The sequence below is a fragment of the Pipistrellus hanaki genome (genome assembly GCF_964339955.1).
Source record: "Pipistrellus hanaki genome assembly, chromosome: 3".
NCBI lineage: Eukaryota > Metazoa > Chordata > Mammalia > Chiroptera > Vespertilionidae > Pipistrellus > Pipistrellus hanaki.
The window spans coordinates 90,936,890-90,956,166 of NC_140505.1; the positions used below are offsets into that span (position 1 = coordinate 90,936,890).

At 42.1% G+C, this 19,277-nt stretch overlaps 1 protein-coding gene across 1 annotated transcript in view; it reads left to right on the forward strand.

Annotated features, from left to right (window-relative positions):
• Positions 1 to 13,792, forward strand: part of HDHD5 (haloacid dehalogenase like hydrolase domain containing 5) — a 31,946-nt gene extending 18,154 nt beyond the window's left edge. The window contains exons 2-8 of the mRNA XM_084879576.1: positions 880 to 1,083; positions 2,581 to 2,693; positions 5,142 to 5,235; positions 6,731 to 6,764; positions 8,386 to 8,560; positions 12,587 to 12,775; positions 12,943 to 13,792. Coding sequence (XP_084735702.1) covers positions 880 to 1,083; positions 2,581 to 2,693; positions 5,142 to 5,235; positions 6,731 to 6,764; positions 8,386 to 8,560; positions 12,587 to 12,775; positions 12,943 to 13,276 — 1,143 coding nt within the window. The 3' untranslated portion in view covers positions 13,277 to 13,792. The remainder of the gene's footprint in view (positions 1 to 879; positions 1,084 to 2,580; positions 2,694 to 5,141; positions 5,236 to 6,730; positions 6,765 to 8,385; positions 8,561 to 12,586; positions 12,776 to 12,942) is intronic.
• The last annotated feature ends 5,485 nt before the right edge of the window (positions 13,793 to 19,277 follow it).

The window sequence follows — 19,277 nt, forward strand, 5'->3', positions numbered from 1 at the left end:
TGATTTCCCAGAGGAAGGGAGAAGGGAGAGATAGAAACATCAATGATGAGAGAGAACCATTGATCTACTCCTTCCTGCACGTCCCACACAGGATAGAGCACTAAACCCTGATAATGTGCCCCAAGTGGCAATCAAACTGTGACCTAATTCATAGGTCAATGCTCAACCACTGAAACACACCAGCCGGGTTGGAAAAATAATTTTTAGCAAAATAGTTATGTGTTTAAACATACATGAAAAAGGACCAATTCTTTAGTATTGATGGGCTTGCTCTATCAGAAATCCCATGTTCTCATTTTATGTTTTAGGCCCTGGGCAACTTGAGAATAATGTGGAGTTCCTCTTTTTTTTTTTTTTTTTTTTAAGAGCTTTTATTGGGCAAATTACAAAGGTAGAAGAAGCAATTTGTACAAGAAACAAGCTTAGCAAACAAGTTATGGAGGTAAAGGAAGGCTCTTTGAGCTTGAGAGTGAGGAAGCTGATGGTAACATGCCTGGGGCTGGAATGGGTAGGGGAAAGGGAAAGGCATGGCCATGCTCCCTGGAGGGAGAGCACCAAGTCCCTCTTTTTTTTCTTTTTAAAATATATTTTTATTGATTTCGGAGAGGAAGAATGAGGGGGAGAGAGAGAAAGAGAAACATCAGTGATGAGAGAGAATCATTAATCAGTTGCTTCCTGCACACCCCACACTGGGGATGGAGCCCCCAACTAGGGCATGTGACCTGACCAGGAATCCAACCTTAACCTCCTGGTTTATAGTTTGAGGTTCAACCACTGAATCATGCAGGCTGGGCCCCAGTCATTCTTTTTAAGGGTCTTTTCCTTCCTCCTCTATGCCTCTTGACTTAGGCATTGACGGCTCTTTTCTCTCCTCTGCAGAGCCAGCCTACCTTTGGGTTCCTGTTGGACATCGATGGAGTGCTGGTACGGGGCCATAGAGTGATCCCTGCTGCTCTGAAAGCCTTCCGCAGGCTGGTGAATGCTCAGGGGAAGCTGCGTGTGCCTGTGGTCTTTGTCACGAATGCTGGGAACATTTTACAGCATGGCAAAGCCCAGGAGCTGTCAGCTCTGCTGGGCTTTAAGGTAAGGAGGCAGCTGGAGACTCAAGGGCCTGGTTCTGACTAAGGCTTTTTCTGACTAAGCCTTTTTCCTTGGGGTGCAGAATAGTATTGATAAGCCTGAGGGCATGGCCAGTTAGTTCAGTACAAACCCTGCTTGAAAAATAACTTGAAGTTTAAGCCCAGCCTCATAAGTAGAGCCTCATCAACAGGGTAATTTTTTATATATACATACATGTTAAGTACAAAATCCTGCCCATGGAGTTGGTAGTTCAGCCTATAGTTTTTATATTCATTTCTTCTGGGTATCAGGGTTGTCTCTTTCGAACTATCAGCCCCTAGAAAGTAAGGGTCACATTTTTCTTTTTTTTTAATGTTTACATTGATTTGAGGGGGGTGGGGGGGAAGAAAAGAGAGAAACATCAATGAGAGAGAACCATCAATTGGCTGCCTCCTACATGCTCCCTACTGGAGGTTGAGCACAGAACCCTGGACATGTGCCCTGACAAGGAATCAAACCAGCAATCTCTTGGTGCATGAGACGACACTCAACCAACTGAGCTATACTAGTCAGGGTGAAGGTCACATTTTTCTAAATCTCTGTATGCCAAGTGGGACTCTGAAGTAACGGCCCTTATTTCTCATAAATAAGATGCACACATGTAAATAAGTACTGTCCCCAAAAGCAGTCCCTCTTCACCCACTTTCAACTGCACATGTATCTCATATTGACACACTCATTCTTTGTTGAGGGTGTTTGTAGTTTTGGGGAAAAGTACATGGAACCAAGAAAGTAAAGTGGCTGATTGATGATGGGGTGATCCTGTTTGAGGATGAATGCAGGGAGTGAAGACATAAAACTGTTTCCCTTCTGTGGTTTTCAGAGAGGGTTTCAAAAACATTCTGAGAATGTTTTGTTGTAATTAGTTTAAATGTTAAAAGGCTAAGTCTTCAAGTAGAACTAAGAACTGAAAATCAAAGTTAGAAGCATAGCTCTATGACATTGACAAAGCATGCACACTAACTGTGCTTTTCAAAGGGAAGTTGAGCAGGACAGGATTGGTATGAGAACCCATCACTGATGGCATGTCCTGCTTACTTTTTGTTTGTTTGTTTGTTAATCCTCACCTGAGAATATTTTTTTCCATTGATTTTAGAGAGAATGGAAGAGAAGGTGGGGGAGGGAGGGATAAAGGGAGAGAGAAACACACTCTAACCACTTGGCCTGGGGATCAAACCTGCATCCAGGTACATGCCTATGATTGAGAATCAAACCCAATATCCTTTAGTGCTCAGGCCAACACTACTCCTGAGCCTCATGGGACAGGGTACTGCTTGCTTGTTTTGTGTGGCAAGAGCCAGGAGCTAGGAAGCCCTCTTTCCCCCCCCCCCCCACTTTTTTTTTTTTTTTTTTAATCTGGGCAGTGTTTTTTTTCCTTTCTTCCTAGGTGAAAGAAGCTGCCATTTATCTCCCATTATTACCCCTCAACTCTTCTCTCCTGTCTCTTGGCTGTCCCTACAGGTGGAGCCAGATCAAGTTATTCTTTCTCACAGTCCCATGAAGCTTTTCTCACAATATCATGGAAAGCGGATGATAGTGTCTGGGCAGGGACCTCTGGTGGAAAATGCCCAAATGTATCCTTTTGGTGCTTCTCACTCTGGTTGAAGAGAAATGGGCAGGACTGGGGACTTTTCTCCCATAGCTGAGGGGGCACCATCATAAGGCATGCTGGATGCAGGGTGCCAGGCCTCATTGGGGGGTGGTGGGCTCTTGAGGGAAGAGAACAGCCCTCAGGTGTGGTCAGTAGGCTGGTGGTTTCCAAAAGCCAGACTACTGAATCATTACCTTTTGGGGAGCTAAAAATACAGATTTCTGGGAAAAATAATCAAGTCTTTATTTTAAAAAATGAAACTAGGTGATTCTGTAATTAGGTTTGAGAATCATTGCTCTAGGGCTGTTCTTCATGGTGCTCAGTCAACTTATCTGCAATGTTAATTAAGTATCTACAATGAATTCCTCCTTTGGGTGTTGTGATTATTCAAAAGGCAGAAGATTGCCCTTGCTCTCAAGCAGCTTATTTATTTGCTCCTGCAGACTCTGTCCAGCACTTCTGGTGTGCCAGCACTATGCAGTAGGGTTTAAGGGAGAAGGAGCCAGGAGAAGCACCATGGAATTTTGAATTAATTGAAGGGCCCATACTTGAGGCACCATATATAATAAAGGAATGTTTCAGATGGCATGAGATTAAAGAACTTAAAAGAGTAGTATAGGTGGTTCTGGGTGTCACAAGTGTTAGGGGAACAGGAACATCCTTAGAGCAGAAATTACTTATGGTTTCATGGAGTAGCAAGGCTGTGACACAGGAGAGGTTTCAGGTTTCCCATGCAGAGGCAGTTAGGAGGCTAGAAAGAGAAGGGATGGTGAGGATCCATGAAGCAGAAGATTGTAATGAGACAAGGTGGGAGATAAGGATAAGGAGGGTGGTACTGGGTGTAGAAAACTGCAGAAGTAAATGCAGGAAGTAACTGAATTAATTATGAGGACAGTGGAGAGTCTCCAGGTTTATTACTGATGGGGTGATCTGATGGAAGCATCATTTTTGGAAAATTCATTTTGAGAATAATCTGAAATTATGGACAGTTAAGGTTACAAGTGGGAATTAAAGATAGAAAAATGGAAGCAGGTCTTGGAGAGCTAAAGCTGAGCTGGCTTACCTCTCCCATGGCCTCCCCATGCTGTTGGAATCCAATTCATCTTAAAGCTTCAGCTCAAACATAACTTCTCTAGACCAGCATTCGCCAACTGGTGTTCCATGAGGTCCAAAAGGTTGGCGACAACTGGTTTAAGGAAATCTTTGGAGTAGCGGTTGCCAACAGGTGGCCTGTGAGGTCCAATAAGTTGGTGACCACTGCTCTAGACCAAGCATGTTAAACTCAAAGGCTAACACAGGCCAAATAAGTAAGGTTTAAGTTTATGTGGGCTGAAAAAACCAAAACGCTTCAGTTTTCATGGAAATATAGGTTTAGTTCTGTAGAGACATGCTGAATACAAAGGGCTGAAATAAATGAGTAATTGTTAACATAAAATATTAGATCATTTTAATAAAAATATTTTTTCTTGAGCATTAACATATCAGACACTGAATAGCTGCACAAATTAATAAGTGTAATGCAAATAAGTCTATATTTCTTGTTCTCTGAAGATGAACTTTTTCCAGTTGCGCACACCAAACAAGTCAGTCCAAGACTAATGGCATGGCAATTGCTAGTATTAGTGGAGAGAAATGGTGAGCCTGTGTGTGAGGTATATAAGGGAAATGAATGCAACACGATTATAGTCATAAGCAAAAGTTGTAGTTCGTTAGCAAACGTTGTAGTTCGTTATTAATAATTATGTATAACAGGATATTGTAAAAATTAAGTTATAAAATTTTTATTAAAATATTTCTTGCCCTAACCGGTTTGGCTCAGTGGATAGAGTGTCGGCCTGCAGACTCAAGGGTCCCCGGTTTGATTCTGGTCAAAAGCATGTGCCTTGTTTGTGGGCACATCCCCAATAGGAGGTGTGCAGGATACAGCTGACCGATGTTTCTCTCTCATCAATATTTCTAACTCTCTATCCCTTTCCCTTTCTCTCTGTAAAAAAATCAATTAAAAAAAAAACAACCAAAAACATTTCTTACATACCATTAAGGCCACTGAGTAGTCTCCTTTTCTGAACTTCTTGGTATATAGTGACAGTGCTCTCGTGTGATGGGTTTTGGGAAGGTGGTGAGCTCCTTGAGGACAGAGTTTCTTATATGCCTTGTGCCCTAGTGCTGCCCAGTATAGGATCTGGCACCTAGAATGTGTCCAGTCTCCAGTGGTATATTGCTTGGAGGAACACAGCCCCACTCTGCCTATGCACTCATGGACTGCCTGTCAGCATTTTTAGGATTGGTATTGGCCCTGCTGGGCTCATTGGTTTACTCTTGTCTTGGGATTGGGTAGACTAGTTTGACCAGGATTGGGTTGGTTTCCCTTCCTTTAAAGATATTTTTTTCCCCAGAACTGCCCAGCTTTGTTTTCCTGACCTTGCTCTAGACTGGGCTTCAAGAATGTGGTTACTGTGGATGAGCTGCGGATGGCCTTCCCTGTGCTTGACATGGTGGATCTCCAACGGCGGCCAAAGACCACGGTAATAAGAATACATCTGGGGGCCGAAACTGGTTTGGCTCAATGGATAGAGTGTCGGCTTGGGGACTGAAAGGTCCCGGGTTCGATTCCAGTCAAGGGCATGTACCTTGGTTGTGGGCATATCCCCAGTAGGGGGTGTGCAAGAGGCAGCTGATGTTTCTAACTCTCTCATTGATGTTTCTAACTCTCTATCTCCCTCCCTTCCTCTCCGTACAAAATCAATAAAATATATTAAAAAAAAAAAAAAAAGAATACATCTGTGTTTAATTATGTCCTCTTGTTCCTTCATGGCTTCTCTTGTAACCCTTCACTGTTAGAGCTACAGCTTGTCCATGTTTCCCAAATTGCCTTCTTGGAGAGACACATCTGACCAAGGATTTGCCCTCCACATATCCAGAATGGCTCAGAGGAGCCACAAACTACTAAGGGCTTCTCTTTCTGCATTGTTTGTGATTAGCTGAGAACCCTTTTATAGAGCCCCAACATCTCTAGTTGGTAGCTTTGTATTTTAGTAGCTTTCCCAGTATTGTCTGGGAGAATCATTAAATTTATGGAGAATCATAAATTTAACCTTTGTTAAATTCTTCACTGTTCTGCTTTATCCTGAGACAGTTTCCTTGTGAAAAGCAGCTTGTTTATAAAAATAACTGGCAGTTCTGAGTGTCTGCTGTGTTCTCTTTGGGTTCAGCTCATATTTATCTTTTCTGATCAGTAGTCACAGGGTCTCTTATTGAACCTCTGTAGTGTGTGACTGCCCCTGGCCCTGTTTTTTATGTCAACTCTATATATTTATATCATATAGCCTATATTATAAGTGTGACTACTATCAAAATGTGATGAAATGTTATAAACAGATAAGCTTACTTTTATTCATTTATATAGCTTCTCTCCTAATCCCAGAGTCTTCTAATTAAAATAGAGCACTTTATTGCATTTGAGAGCTTTTTTCTAGAGCCATGCAAATTATGTGGAAAACCAGAATATCAGAGTTGGAAAAGATCTTAGAACAGTTCAGAGACTGAGCCTCAGGGGAAGTGACTTACTCCAGGTCATTGTAATAGTCTGGGGAAGGAATGGAAGCATTGGTTACAAGAAAGCTTCTGCTTTCTAATCCGATAGCAAGAGAAATAGTCCATCATACCCCCAAAGATCTCTTTTTTCTCCAAAGGCTCACCTTCCTTGGCCCATATCTTGCTTCCTGTCCTTGCAGGAAAAAGCAGGTGATCAACCTTTTCTCCTAGCTGACCTTTACTAGTTTATGTGGTACCCTCGACTTGTTTTTTGACCAGCCTGGTTCTTCTCTCTTCACCTTTCTTCATGAATCTTCTCCCTCAGTCCTATTTGCTTCTCCTCTGCTTGGGCTACATCATGAGGTGGTCTTCAATCCTATCTAGAATGAGACTTTCCTCCCACCCACCCTTAGAAACCAGCGTGTGATTGTCCTGTAGTGGAAAGTAATCATTGCATTGATGGGCTTGTTCTTTGTCTTTTGGCAGCCCCTTCCAAGGAATGACTTCCCCGCTATTGAAGGTAATGAGGTCCTCCCCTGGTGTGGGCATGGGGCTGGGTTGTTCTTTCTCCTTTCAAGCCCTCCAAACTATTGTAGTCAGGGAGCATTGAGCATTAGATCACCTGGGTTCTAGTCTTGGATCTGCCACTCACTACCTGTGAAATATTTGTTGTTAATATTTCCTTCTTTATATCATTTGCCTTTTTATTCTGGAAGAATCATAAGCTTAGAAAATCTTAGAGTAGAAAGGTACCTACGGGTAATTTAGTCCAGTGTTCCTTAGCCTCATTAAACCCAGTTCTCTCCTTGTATAACAAAAATGTTTACTAAATTAAATTCATAGATAATATATCTTCCTATACACATATGTTACAATTAATTAGTTTAATATAATTGTAATAGGGAGAAATGAAGGGAAAATATAAAGGTAATATGTACTTCAATATGTAGTAATTTTCCAAAAAGACATAATGAAGTAGTAAGATGATTGAACTAAAAATAGAATCACCATGAATGTTACAGCTACAAATATAGACTGTTATATGTTTATAGGTATGATATAGGTGTATTTTATTGGTGACTCAGAAATTAGGGGCAGTATCATCATTGGTGAAGTGATTTTGCAAAATAGGGACTAAACTTGGTAACATTTTGAAAAAAGAAAAGTACAGCCTTCTCTTGACTTATGTAATAGTTACTTTTTTTTTTTTTTTTTTTTAAATCATTGTTTATGAAAACTACCAAAAAATACTTTGTGTTTACATGGAATTAGGGTTTAGGTTCATTAATTATAAACAGGTTGTTCCCTACATGAATACCAGCTGGGACACTCAAATGGTTATAGACATAGGCAGTTTTTGAATGAACAGAACTGTATTGAGTATCTAGCATACCTGGCCCCCCTCCCACAATCCTCACCACTAGGTATCAGTCATTTTAATGATTAAAATACATCCAATAGCTTCCACAACAGTTTTTCAGGGGGCAGTGATTCAGTTCACTGGACTGTTAGCTGATATCACAACTTTCAATTGTTGAGTACCATGTGTCCATCACAGGTTAAGTGCTTTATTTATTATATATCATTTTTATTCTCATAATAATATTATAGTAGGTGTTGTTATAGTTGAAGAAGTTGAGGCTTAGAGAAGGTAAATAACTTGCCCACAATCAGGAAAGTTGGCACAGTTAGCCTTAGATTTCAGGTCTCTATCACTCTGCATCCAGCTCTCCTAGCTGTTAGGGTTATTGACTCCCTGGGGCTCAGAGATAAGTGGCTGAGGAAAGTGAGCAATTTTGCCAAGTACCTATGGGTAGGGTGGTGGGAAGAATATCAGCAGGAGGAAGTGGACCCGAGACTCACTGTTGTTTGTCTTGTTTTTAACTTATGTGAATGTGGTAGACACAATAACAGTATGAGCCCTTAGAAGGTGCCTTCCTGGGCCCTGGGTTTTGTTCACCTTGGGTGAATAGGTGAGTGGCTCTTTCAGGGAACCATGCCCTTGCCTGGGTGAGTGTACTGTTGGGGGAAGAGCTGTGGTTGGGTGGACTCAGCTGGTTTTCTGAGGGCCTTCCTCCCATCCGCCACAAAGGGCAGGCTAAGTGCTCTGCACTCTTATCCTATGTCTTTGCTCTTTAAAGGAGTACTCCTCCTTGGGGAGCCAGTACGCTGGGAAACAAGCCTGCAGCTGATCATGGATGTCCTTCTCAGCAATGGGAACCCTGGGACGGGTCTGGCGACGGCCCCTTATCCCCATCTCCCTGTCCTGGCCAGTAATATGGATCTTCTTTGGATGGCTGAAGCCAAGATGCCCAGGTGAGGATATAGTCCCTGACCTTGACCCTGGTGGACCATTTCCAGCTATTGCTTGAGGAGTCCTACTGACAGTTAGTTTTCCACTGCCACTTGATACTGCAGCTTACTGAGCACTGTAGATGTATTGAGATGATTTTTAACAAACAATCCTTGCCTTCAGAATCTTAACAGAATAAATCCTTTTTGATTAGAGGAATCCAAATGGTCAGTTTCTGAGGTATATCAATGCAAATTATTCAACCGCTCTTCTTTCTTTGCCTTCACCCTGTATCATTGATTAGTTCAATTATTTGTTTCCTTTTGCCCTTAAAACATAAGAGCAGGGGAAAGAAATAATTGCTCTGATGTTTGTATATACAAGGGAACAGACCCAGTGGATAAGTGACTTTCTCAAAGGCACTCAGGTAGTGGACAGGCTTACACACTCTGCACAATTGTGTAGAGCTCACCTGTCCTGTCCTTTTCTGAGTTTGAGCACAATATAGGCAGCCCTTTTTCTGGCCCTGGATGTGCCTTACAGCTGATGTTCACTGTGTACTGTTTAGCTGCTCTTATCTGCAAAGCCAAAGTCTAGAGCAAGCATGTCAAACTCAAAGACTAACACAAGCCAAATAAGATTTAAGTTTATATGGGTGGCAAAAAAACAAAAACTTCAATTTTCATAGAAACATAGGTTTATTTCAATAGAATCATGCTGAATACAAAGGGCTGAAATAAATGAGTAATTGTTAACATAAAATATTAGAACATTTTAATAAAAATTCATATTTTTTCTTGAGCATTAACTTACCAGACACTGAATAGCTGCACAAATTAGTAAGTGTAATGCAAATCTATTTTTCTCGTTCTCCAAAAGGGAAATATTTCCTTTGTGCACACCAAACAAGTCAGTCCAAGACTAATGGCATGGCAATTGGCTGCTAAAATATTCACTGCTAAAATAAAATAAAATTAAATTAAAAAATTAAAAAATAATAAAATATTCACTGCTAGTATCAGTGGAGAGAAATGGTGTGCCTGTATATAAGGCTCATAAGGGAAATGAATGCAACACTATTATAGTAATCAGTCATAAGCAAGCGTTGTAGTTTGTTATTAATAACTAGGGCAAGAATTCATGCACATTGAAAGTAAATTAATTAGAAGAAATATTTTAATATCACTATTTGCCCTTTCTTTATAATAGAAGTGTCAACCAAATTTATGATTGACAATGACAGATAGAAACACATGGCGCCAATGATATATATAAAACTTGCTTAGTTAGACCTGCTTTTTGATGTACATAGCTAAACTTTTCCCAGCCCAGTGAAGCACCCCAACTTCTCTTTCAGGTAATTGTTAGCAGCACAGCAGTAAATACCAACATGAAGCAGATTTTTATTGTACATCATCCAGGGAGAACAAAGGGTAAAATATTTAACTGCAGCAGTGTTTGATTATATTCTGTGCAGTGAGAAAACCTGAAGTCATTTTCAAGTTCCACCATTTCTTCTTTTCAGTCAGATCAAGTTTCTGAATCTGCATTTTCCAGCTAATGAAAAGACAATAGGATTCCATGGAGTCTCCTATCTACCTATTCCAGGTCTTCTGCGACGATCCAATGAGATGAGGCATGGGAAAATGCTTTGCAGACATTTGATTAAAGTGTGAAATGTTTGCACCTGCTCTAAAGCAAGTGGTGTTCTGGGCTAAAGAAACTCCAAGGAGGCTAGTTGTCATTAGGGAGAGGAAGCCGGGCATTGCTATGTGATGTCATTAACCAGACAGACACTTAGCATATTAGCCATATAGATAGATATAGATATAGATATAGATATAGATATAGATATAGATATAGATATAGATATAGATATAGATATGGACTACAGGCCCGATGCATGAAATTCATGCAAGAGTAGGCCTTCCTTCCCCCTGCTGCTGGCTCTGGCTTCCCTCCAGCACCCGGGACCTGGGCTTCCCTCACAGAGGGAGGCCCCACCCACCTGCTGCAGCCTGCAGTCAGTGGCCTGGGCCTTCCTCTGCAGGGTGATCATGGGATGGCCGGGCCCCCGACGAACTGTATTGTACCTGCCTTGGCTGGCCTGGTGCCAGTGGGTGTCATAGCGTGGTCTAGGATGGTTGTCCAGATGATTGTTCTGCTGTTTGGCTATTCAGTCAATTTGCATTTTATGCTTTTACTATATGCAAATTGTAATGACCGGCTTCCTGTCCCTATATAGTAAAAATTTTATTATATAGGATGGTTTGTAAATTGAAATCTTCCCCTTACTATTCAGTTCATAGCCTATATAACCAAAACCCCTTCACCTAGTGTCAGCAATAAATACTTTTATTATACAGAGAGAGGAAGCTGGGCATTACTATGTGATGTCATTACCTGGTGTCCACAGCCACCGTTTCTGGGCTGGGCTGGGTTTGCACCATGGTGTTTCAGCAGCTTCGGCTGCAATTTGGTGGACTGTTGCTCTGGAGTGGTGGCAGGGCCTGTGTCCCACTTGGGAAAAGCTGAGTGTTGCTTTGTTGGTGCCAGGTCCATGTTGCTGTTTCTCTATAAATGGCAAGTGCTCATCACAGTAGTTTCTGCATTGAGTGTCTGCCCCCTGGTGGTCAGTACAAGTCATAATGACTGATTAGACAGTTGGAGGGACACTTAGCATATTAGCCTTTTATATATATAGATTATGTGTAACAGAATATTGTAAAAATTAAGTTATGAAATTTTTATTAAAACGTTTCTTGCATACCATTATATTGGCTGGGTCACAAAAATATTCATTGTGGGCCGTGTGGGCCTATAAGCCACAGGTTTGACATGCTTAGACTAGAGTTTTCTCCCCTCCCCATGACTTTCAGTAAGCTGGGAGTGTAATCCATCAATAGGGTAGCAGGGCCCAACACTGCCTCAAGTCATGCCATTCAATAGCCCATAAGAGATGGGGATTACAATGTCTCTTGTTACTTTTTAAGTATTTTCCTATAGTTTGAGGTTAGGTATTCTTTTTTTCTGAGTTATTCTTCCAAAATTAGGGTATGCTGACACTAGGTAAAGGGGGTTGGTTAAATAGGCTGTGAACTGAATAGTAAGGGGAAGATTTCAATTTACAAACCAAATTTTAAATTAATCTTTTATTTAATAATTTGAAAATATAACTTACTACATAAATAAATGACACAAATATAACTTCTATATCTTGTGCAGTATCAGTTGAGATTTGGTTTAGCGGCAAGGGATTAAAACCCAAAACAAAAGTATTTTAAAGGAGATAAAAATTTCTTTCTCATGTAAAATAAGTCTAGGGTAGGCTGTCCAAGTCTTGTATGAAAGCTCTACCTGTCAGGAACAGAGGTACCTCTATCTTCTTGCTGTGCAATCCTTAGCCCTTTATTACATAATCCCAAATGGCTGCCTGAACTTCAACTGTCATATCAGCATTCCAGGCAGAAAGGAACAGGGGAAGGTAGAGAAGAGCATCACCTCCCCAATTTAAGAATATTTCCTATATGGTTAGCCCAGCATTTCTAATTTCATTGACTCTGGTTATAGTGCATTCGCATGGCCACACACCCTGTTGCAGAGGAGGAAAGGAATATAGTTTTTACACTTGGTAGCACTATGCTTAGTAAAAATTGGCACCGAGAAAGAAGGGGAGAATGGCAACCAGTGGTCTGCCACAATTCTAAAGCAAAAATTAAACTTTCTGGAATCCTAATTCCTGGGGTAAAATCCTAGTTCTACCACCTTGGGCAAGTTACTTAATCTCTTTATGTCTCAGTTGTAAAATGAGAACAATGATCTCATAGAGTTTTTCTGAGAATTAAATGTGATTTGTATCTCCAGTGTTAGAACAGTTCTCAATAAATGTTATTAGATAATAGCAGGTCATAAATGTAATTCTTATTAGAAGTAATTTTATTTTGACCTGTCACCACTGGATGAGTGATAGGGTACTGCTCAGAGAATGGCAGGTGGCCTGGAGAGTCCAGGGAGCGAAGACTGATCTGTTGGGCTGTCTTCTCTGGTAGGTTTGGCCATGGCACGTTTCTGCTGTGCTTGGAAACCATTTACCGCAAAGTGACAGGCAAAGAGCTGAGATACAAGGGCCTGATGGGCAAACCCAGCATCCTCACTTATCAGTATGCAGAAGAACTGATCAGGCGGCAGGCGGAGAGGCGGGGTTGGGCTGCCCCCATCCAGAAGCTCTATGCTGTAGGGTAAGCTCTATCCATCACCTCAACTTTTCCTTCCCCTCTCATCCACCTTGTTTCCCTATGTTTAATGCACACTCCTTGCCCCATAATTGTCCTCTGCTCTCTGCGCCTTACCACACTGAACTTCGGTTTTCTCCTCTTTTCTTTTCCGGTATGGTTGCCCCTACCAGTGATAATCCTATGTCTGATGTCTACGGTGCCAACCTGTTCAACCAGTACCTGCAGATGGCGAAGCATGAGCGGGCAGAGAAGCTGGGGGCCAGTGGTCTGTTGAAGCAGCGACCCTCAGCAACCCAGAGCTGTGCCTCCATCCTGGTGTGCACTGGTGTATACAGTCCCAAGGCCCCGGGGTCCACAGAGCGTGCTCAGGGAGGAGAGGAGCCTCCCTTCCATGGGCACCGGGACTTTAATTTTAGTCCAGGGCTTATAGAGGCATCCCACATTGTGAATGATGTGGATGAGGCTGTGCAGCTGGTTTTCCACAAAGAAGGTTGGGCTTTGTAATGAGGACTGTGTTCCAGGCAGAGGGACGGAGGGTGTCTGGAGTTGTAGGTGAGTCCAATTTGCTGGCCTGGATCACAGGGCAGAGCATCATGTCAAGCCTGCTCCCCACAGATGTGACATAAATGATTACTTGGAAGAAGACACTGGCTTTTCTCCTGCTGGGCAGTAGCCATCGAATTGTACCGTGAGTAGCATTATGGGTAGAACTATCAGGATTTTCTTGGTTCAATTCCTGTCTGCTTCTCCTGGCAGTTTGACCTCAGCCCCGTCCCTTTGCCTTTATGCCTTAGTATCCTTGTCCTCCTCATTTTCATTAGAGTCTTCTGGGAAAAGGGGAGACAATATGTAATAACATGGAAATTTCTACAGGACCTTTTCCTGCATCAAAGGAACCATTGCATGCCAGCAAGATGTCTAACTAACACTCAGATATTACTTTTTATTGTATTTCAGCTTATCGCTCAGACTTTTGAACTTATTTTAAAATTTAAATGATAATAAATATTTATTATGCCATCTCCTGTGAAGCTCTATCTGGAATATATTTACAAATCATGTGGGGAAGACTAGTGGTGAGTGGTGTGGGTGACCTTCAAGCAAAGAGATTGGTGGCATTTCACTTCCAGAATGAGTTGATGTCTCCTTTTCCACCTTTACTCCCTCTGACCTTATCTGGGCTATGAAGCAAGTCTATTTAGGAATGAGTGATGCCCAGGCTTTGACATATACTTAGAAACTTCCCTGATATGGGGGGGTGGGGGGGTGGATTTTGCTATGCTTCTAAAGGAAGGAGCTTTTTTAAAATTTTTTATTATTATTTTTTTTTATAATGATTCTAGAGAGTATGTGTTTTCTTTTTTCCTCCCTCTAGGAGTAATCCAATTCTATTTTTCCATGGTCTGTGTCACCCATGACCTTGCATTTGCCAAATCCCTATATCACTTCTTGCCTTCATCTTTCTTTTTTTTTTTTTTTTTTTAATATATAATCTTTATTGTTCATATTATTACAGGTGTCTCCCCTCCCCCATAACTCCCCTCCACCTGATTCCCCACCCCACCCCATGCCCTTACCCCCTGCCACTGTCTTCATCCATAGGTATAAGATTTTTGTCCAATCTCTTCCTGCACCCCTCAGATCTCTTTCCCCCTGAGGATTGTCAATCCACTCTCTTTCTATGCCCCTGATTCTATTATATTCACCAATCCATTCTGTTCTTCAGATTTTTTATTCACTTGATTTGTAACTCACTTGTTGATAGGTATGTATTTGATGTCTTTTTGTTGTTAATAGTTTTTACCTTTACCTTTTTCTTCTTCTTTCTCTTCTTAAAGAATACCCTTCAGCATTTCACGTTATCCTAGTTTGGTGGTGATGAACTTCTTAAGCTTTTTCTTGTCTGTGAAGCTCTTTATCTGCCCTTCAATTCTGAATGATAGCTTTTTCTGGGTAGAGTAATCTTGGTTGTAGGTTCTTGCTGTTCATCACTTTGAATATTTCTTGCCACTCCCTTCTGGCCTGCATATTTTCTATTGAGAAATCAGCTGACAGTTGTATGGGTACTCCCTTGTAGGTAACTAACTTTTTTCTCTTGCTTCTTTCAAGATTCTCTCTTTGTCTTTTGCCCTTGGCATTTTAATTATGATGTGTCTTGGTGTGGCCCTCTTTGGATTCCTTTTGTTTGGGGTTCTGTGCATTTCCTGGATTTGTAAGTCTATTTATTTCACCATGTAGGGAAAGTTTTCTGTCATTATTTCTTTCAATAGGCCTTCAACATCCTGCTCTCTCTCTTATTCTGGCACCCCAAAAAATCCGGATGTTGGTACGCTTAAAGCCATCCCAGAGGTTCCTTACACTGTCCTCACACTTTCGGATTCTTCTTTCTGCCTCTCTGGTTGGGTGTTTTTTTGTTTCCTCATATTCCAGATCTTTGGTTTGACTCTTGGGGTATGTTGATCTACAGTTGAGTTTCTGTATATTCTTTACTTCAGACAGTGTATGCTTAATTTCTGACTGGTCCTTTTCCATTTTTCTTTCTTTCTTTTTTTTTTTTTTTTTTTTTTTTTTTTTTTGGCGTTCTCCTTAAGGTCCTTAAAGTCTCTTCAGGTTTCTCAGCGGTTTTTAGAAGATTCTCGAGTAACCTTATAAATATGATTCTGAACTCTGTGTTGTCTAGTAGTTTACTTTCCTCCATCTCTCCCATTCGTGATATGCTTCTGTGTCTCTGCATTTTGGTTGCCTCCCTGTGTTGATGGAGTGGCTTTGTGTGATAGGTCCAGTAGCTCAGCTTCCCCAATCACCCAAGGTGGTTGCTTTTGGTACACCCATTTGTGGGCTAAGTGCAATGCCTTGGTTTAGTTAAGCCTTAATTGCTGTTGGTACACTGGGAGGAATTGACCTCCAGGCCAATTGGCTGTGAGGATCCGCTGTGTCTATAATGGAAGAACTGCTGCGCTGGAGACATGCTTATGGTTCAGGCCTTGTTTCAGTGGGGCTTTGGTGCTCACTGAGTCCGCCTCCTGAATGTGTCACTTATGGATGTGAGGAGTTAAAATCTGGTATCTCACACTGACCATTAGGTACACTGGCTTCTGGATCTTCCTTGGGGTGCAGTTCAGCTACTGTCTAAGGCACACATGTCAAACACAAGGCCCGCAGGCCAAATCCGGCCCACCAGGCCTTGCAATGTGGCCCGCACCGCGCTGTCATCACTGCACTCCGCTGCGTTCCATCACAATGACGCGCGCGGTGACATAGGAGGCTTGGGATCTCGCAGGCCGCCTCGCCGGCCACCGTACTTGCTATCTATTATGCATGCGCATAGATAACAAGTCACGCGAGATTCAGGAGGCGTGACCTATAGTCCGGCATCCGATGTGGTTGTGCGGGTGGCAGAGCAGAGGAGAGAGTGAGAGTGCGGGCATAAAAAATACACAGCAGAAGCTGCCAGTTCCTGGCATAAAGTGCAGGCATAAAAATCGCAACAGAATCTGCTATCTGTACCCAGCCAGGCATTTATTGACTGACTTTTTTTTTCTCCACTCCATCTGCCAAATCAAGCTATCCCTGTGCAGTTTTCAACTTTTTTCTTCTAACGCAGATTTCCAATAAACTACATCTTTTACTGCCAATATTGATCCCAAAATGTCCAGGAAAAGAAAAGTTGACGGTGAAGGCAGATAATTTAATGACAAATGGGAAAATGAATACATGTTTGTGCTTAGAGAGGGCAAACCAGTGTGTATATTGTGTTATGAGACAGTGTTGGTGATGAAAGAGTACAATATACGTCATCATTTTGACACCAAACATAATGTTAAGTATGGCAAATATACTTTGGAAGAAAAGCATAAAATTGTTAAAGAACTAAAAGGCAAACTACAATCACAGCAGCAAATGTTTACAAAGGCTACAGTGAAAAATGATGCTGCAGTGAAAGCAAGCTTTATAGTGGCTGAAGAAATTGCCCGTACTTCAAGGTGTTTTTCAGAGGGTGCCTTTTTGAAGCAATGCATGCTAAAAGTGTGTGAGCAAGTATGCCCAGACCAGATACAGTGTTTTTAAAATGTCAGTTTGTCAAGAAACACCATTGCAGATAGAGTTCAAGAACTCTCAGGAAATCTATCATCACAGCTGGCCGAACAGGCATGCAGTTATCTCGCTTTTTCACTTGCTATCAATGAAAGCACAGACAACACTGATACAGCGCAGCTGTCCATCTTTATACGTGCTATGAAGACCGACCTCTCTGTCACTGAGGAACTTTTGGATGTAGCTGCCATGCATGGGACGACGACTGGTAGAGATATATTTGAGGCTGTGGAGAAATCTATAAATAATTTTAAATTACCCTGGGAAAAGTTGGTGGGGCTAACTACCGATGGCGCACCTTCAATGTGCGGAGAAAAGAAAGGCTTGGTTGGACTAATGAAGGAAAGAATGCAAAAAAGTCACTGCCACACACCCTTAATTACTTATCATTGCATTATCCACCAAGAGGCTATGTGTGGAAAAGTTCTGGACATGAATGACATAATGACCACAGTCATTAAAACTATTAACTTTATACGGGCACATGGCCTGAATCATCGCCAGTTCCAGCAATTTTTACAGGAGGTGGGTGCAGAGCATGGAGACGTGCCATACCACACAGAAGTTAAGATGGCTGAGCAAGAGCGCAGTCCTCAAAAGATTTTTTGAGCTCAGAGAACAAATTGCTCTTTTCATGGAAAGTAAAGGAAAGCCCTTGCCTGAACTGTCGGATCCCGCCTGGCTATGTGATTTTGCTATGATGTGTGACATATGCGAGCATCTCGCCCAACTGAATCTGAAGCTGCAGGGACGCAAACAAGTCATCACGAAGATGTCTGACATGATCACAGCATTCCAGCGTAAACTTCAACTATGGAAGTCCCAACTGGAACAGGACAATCTTGCCCACTTTCCCGTTTGTTTGAGTATCTCAACCACTATTTCTGGTACTTTTCCTTGCAGTCGGCTGGCTACCAAAGTTAGCCGTTTACTAAGTGAATTTGAGCGGCGCTTCTCTGACTTTAGAACACAGCACTCAGGCTTTGACATCTTTGCCAATCCTTTTACAGTTGATGTCAACAATGTGCCCCATCACCTTCAGATGGAAATAATCGAGCTTCAGTCTGACAGTGGCCTGAAATCAAGGTTTCAGGATGTTGAAATTGAGGACTTCTACCCTCTACTGCCCCCTGACTCAATGCCAGCGCTCCGACTTCATGCTGCCCGTATTCTATCCATGTTCGGGAGCACCTATCTTTGTGAACAGATGTTTTCAATAATGAATCTGAACAAAAACAAGCACAGATCACGCATTACCGATGACAACCTCCATGCTGTTTTGCGGGTTGCTACAGCCCAAGAAATAAAACCGAACATTGACTCATTGATCCGGGGAAAACGGTGTCAGACATCTAGCCAGAAAACAAAACAATGAGCATTTTAGATACATTCCAATATTACTGTTTTGCTTGATACCAATATTACTGTTTTGCTTGATAGCATGTGAGTTGGTTAACAGCACTGTTAAGGAAAAGATTGTTCCACTCATTTTAAATTCACATTTCTGGTTAACATTGTCAGTTTATGACTGTTCAGTAAACCATTCAGCCCCCGATTTTGGCTGGATTTTAGATTTTGGCCCCTTCTCTGATTGAGTTCGACACCCCTAGTCTAAGGCCAACCTGCAGGAGGCTACAGCGAGAGCCACAGTCCTTTCCTTCCTGCTTGAAGCTTGGAAGCTTTGTAGCTGTCTGCACCTGGTTGCAATGGAGAAGGCCATTTATATGCAAAAGCCACTGCTTGGAGCTTGGATGTGTTTGTAGATTGTGCAGGGTGGAGTCTCAGGGCGTCACTAGGCTGGGGGTGGCCAACAGTGATGACTGCCCATCAGCTGTCTCTGCCTCCCGGACGGCGTCTCACGCCCCCACACAGCAAACAATTATTCTTGCGCACAGCTCTGCAAGCAAGCCACCCTCACTTTCTGACCCGATGGCAGACAGTCTAGCTTCTCCCCAGAAACTGGATTTCAGAGAGATTAGGAGCTTGTCTCTCTTCGTGTTGAAGAAACCAATGCCATCTGCCAGCCGGGATCCGCCGCCTGCCCATATCGTGCTAACGCCTATGTACTTCAGTTTTTCAGCACTTTGCGCTGAATGCTCCTTTCTCTTTCAATCTAGTTGTAGAGCTTCCATTCAGCCAGCTTTCCCATGGTTCTGGGTGATAGACGTTTTGTTTTTTAGTTGTAGTTTTGAAATTGTTGTGCGTGGCAGCAGTTTAAGTGTGTTTACCTAAGCCACCTCATCTTTCTACAGCAGATTATTCTTTCCCCTTGTCAAAACACTCTGTATTTGGCTTTGTCTGACTGACTTCTTGATACCTCTGTTTACATACCTGGTAGTCATTTAGAGTAGAGGGAACAAAGGAGGTTGAGAAGTGGCCAGTGAAATAGGAGGGAACTTGAGAGCTGGTA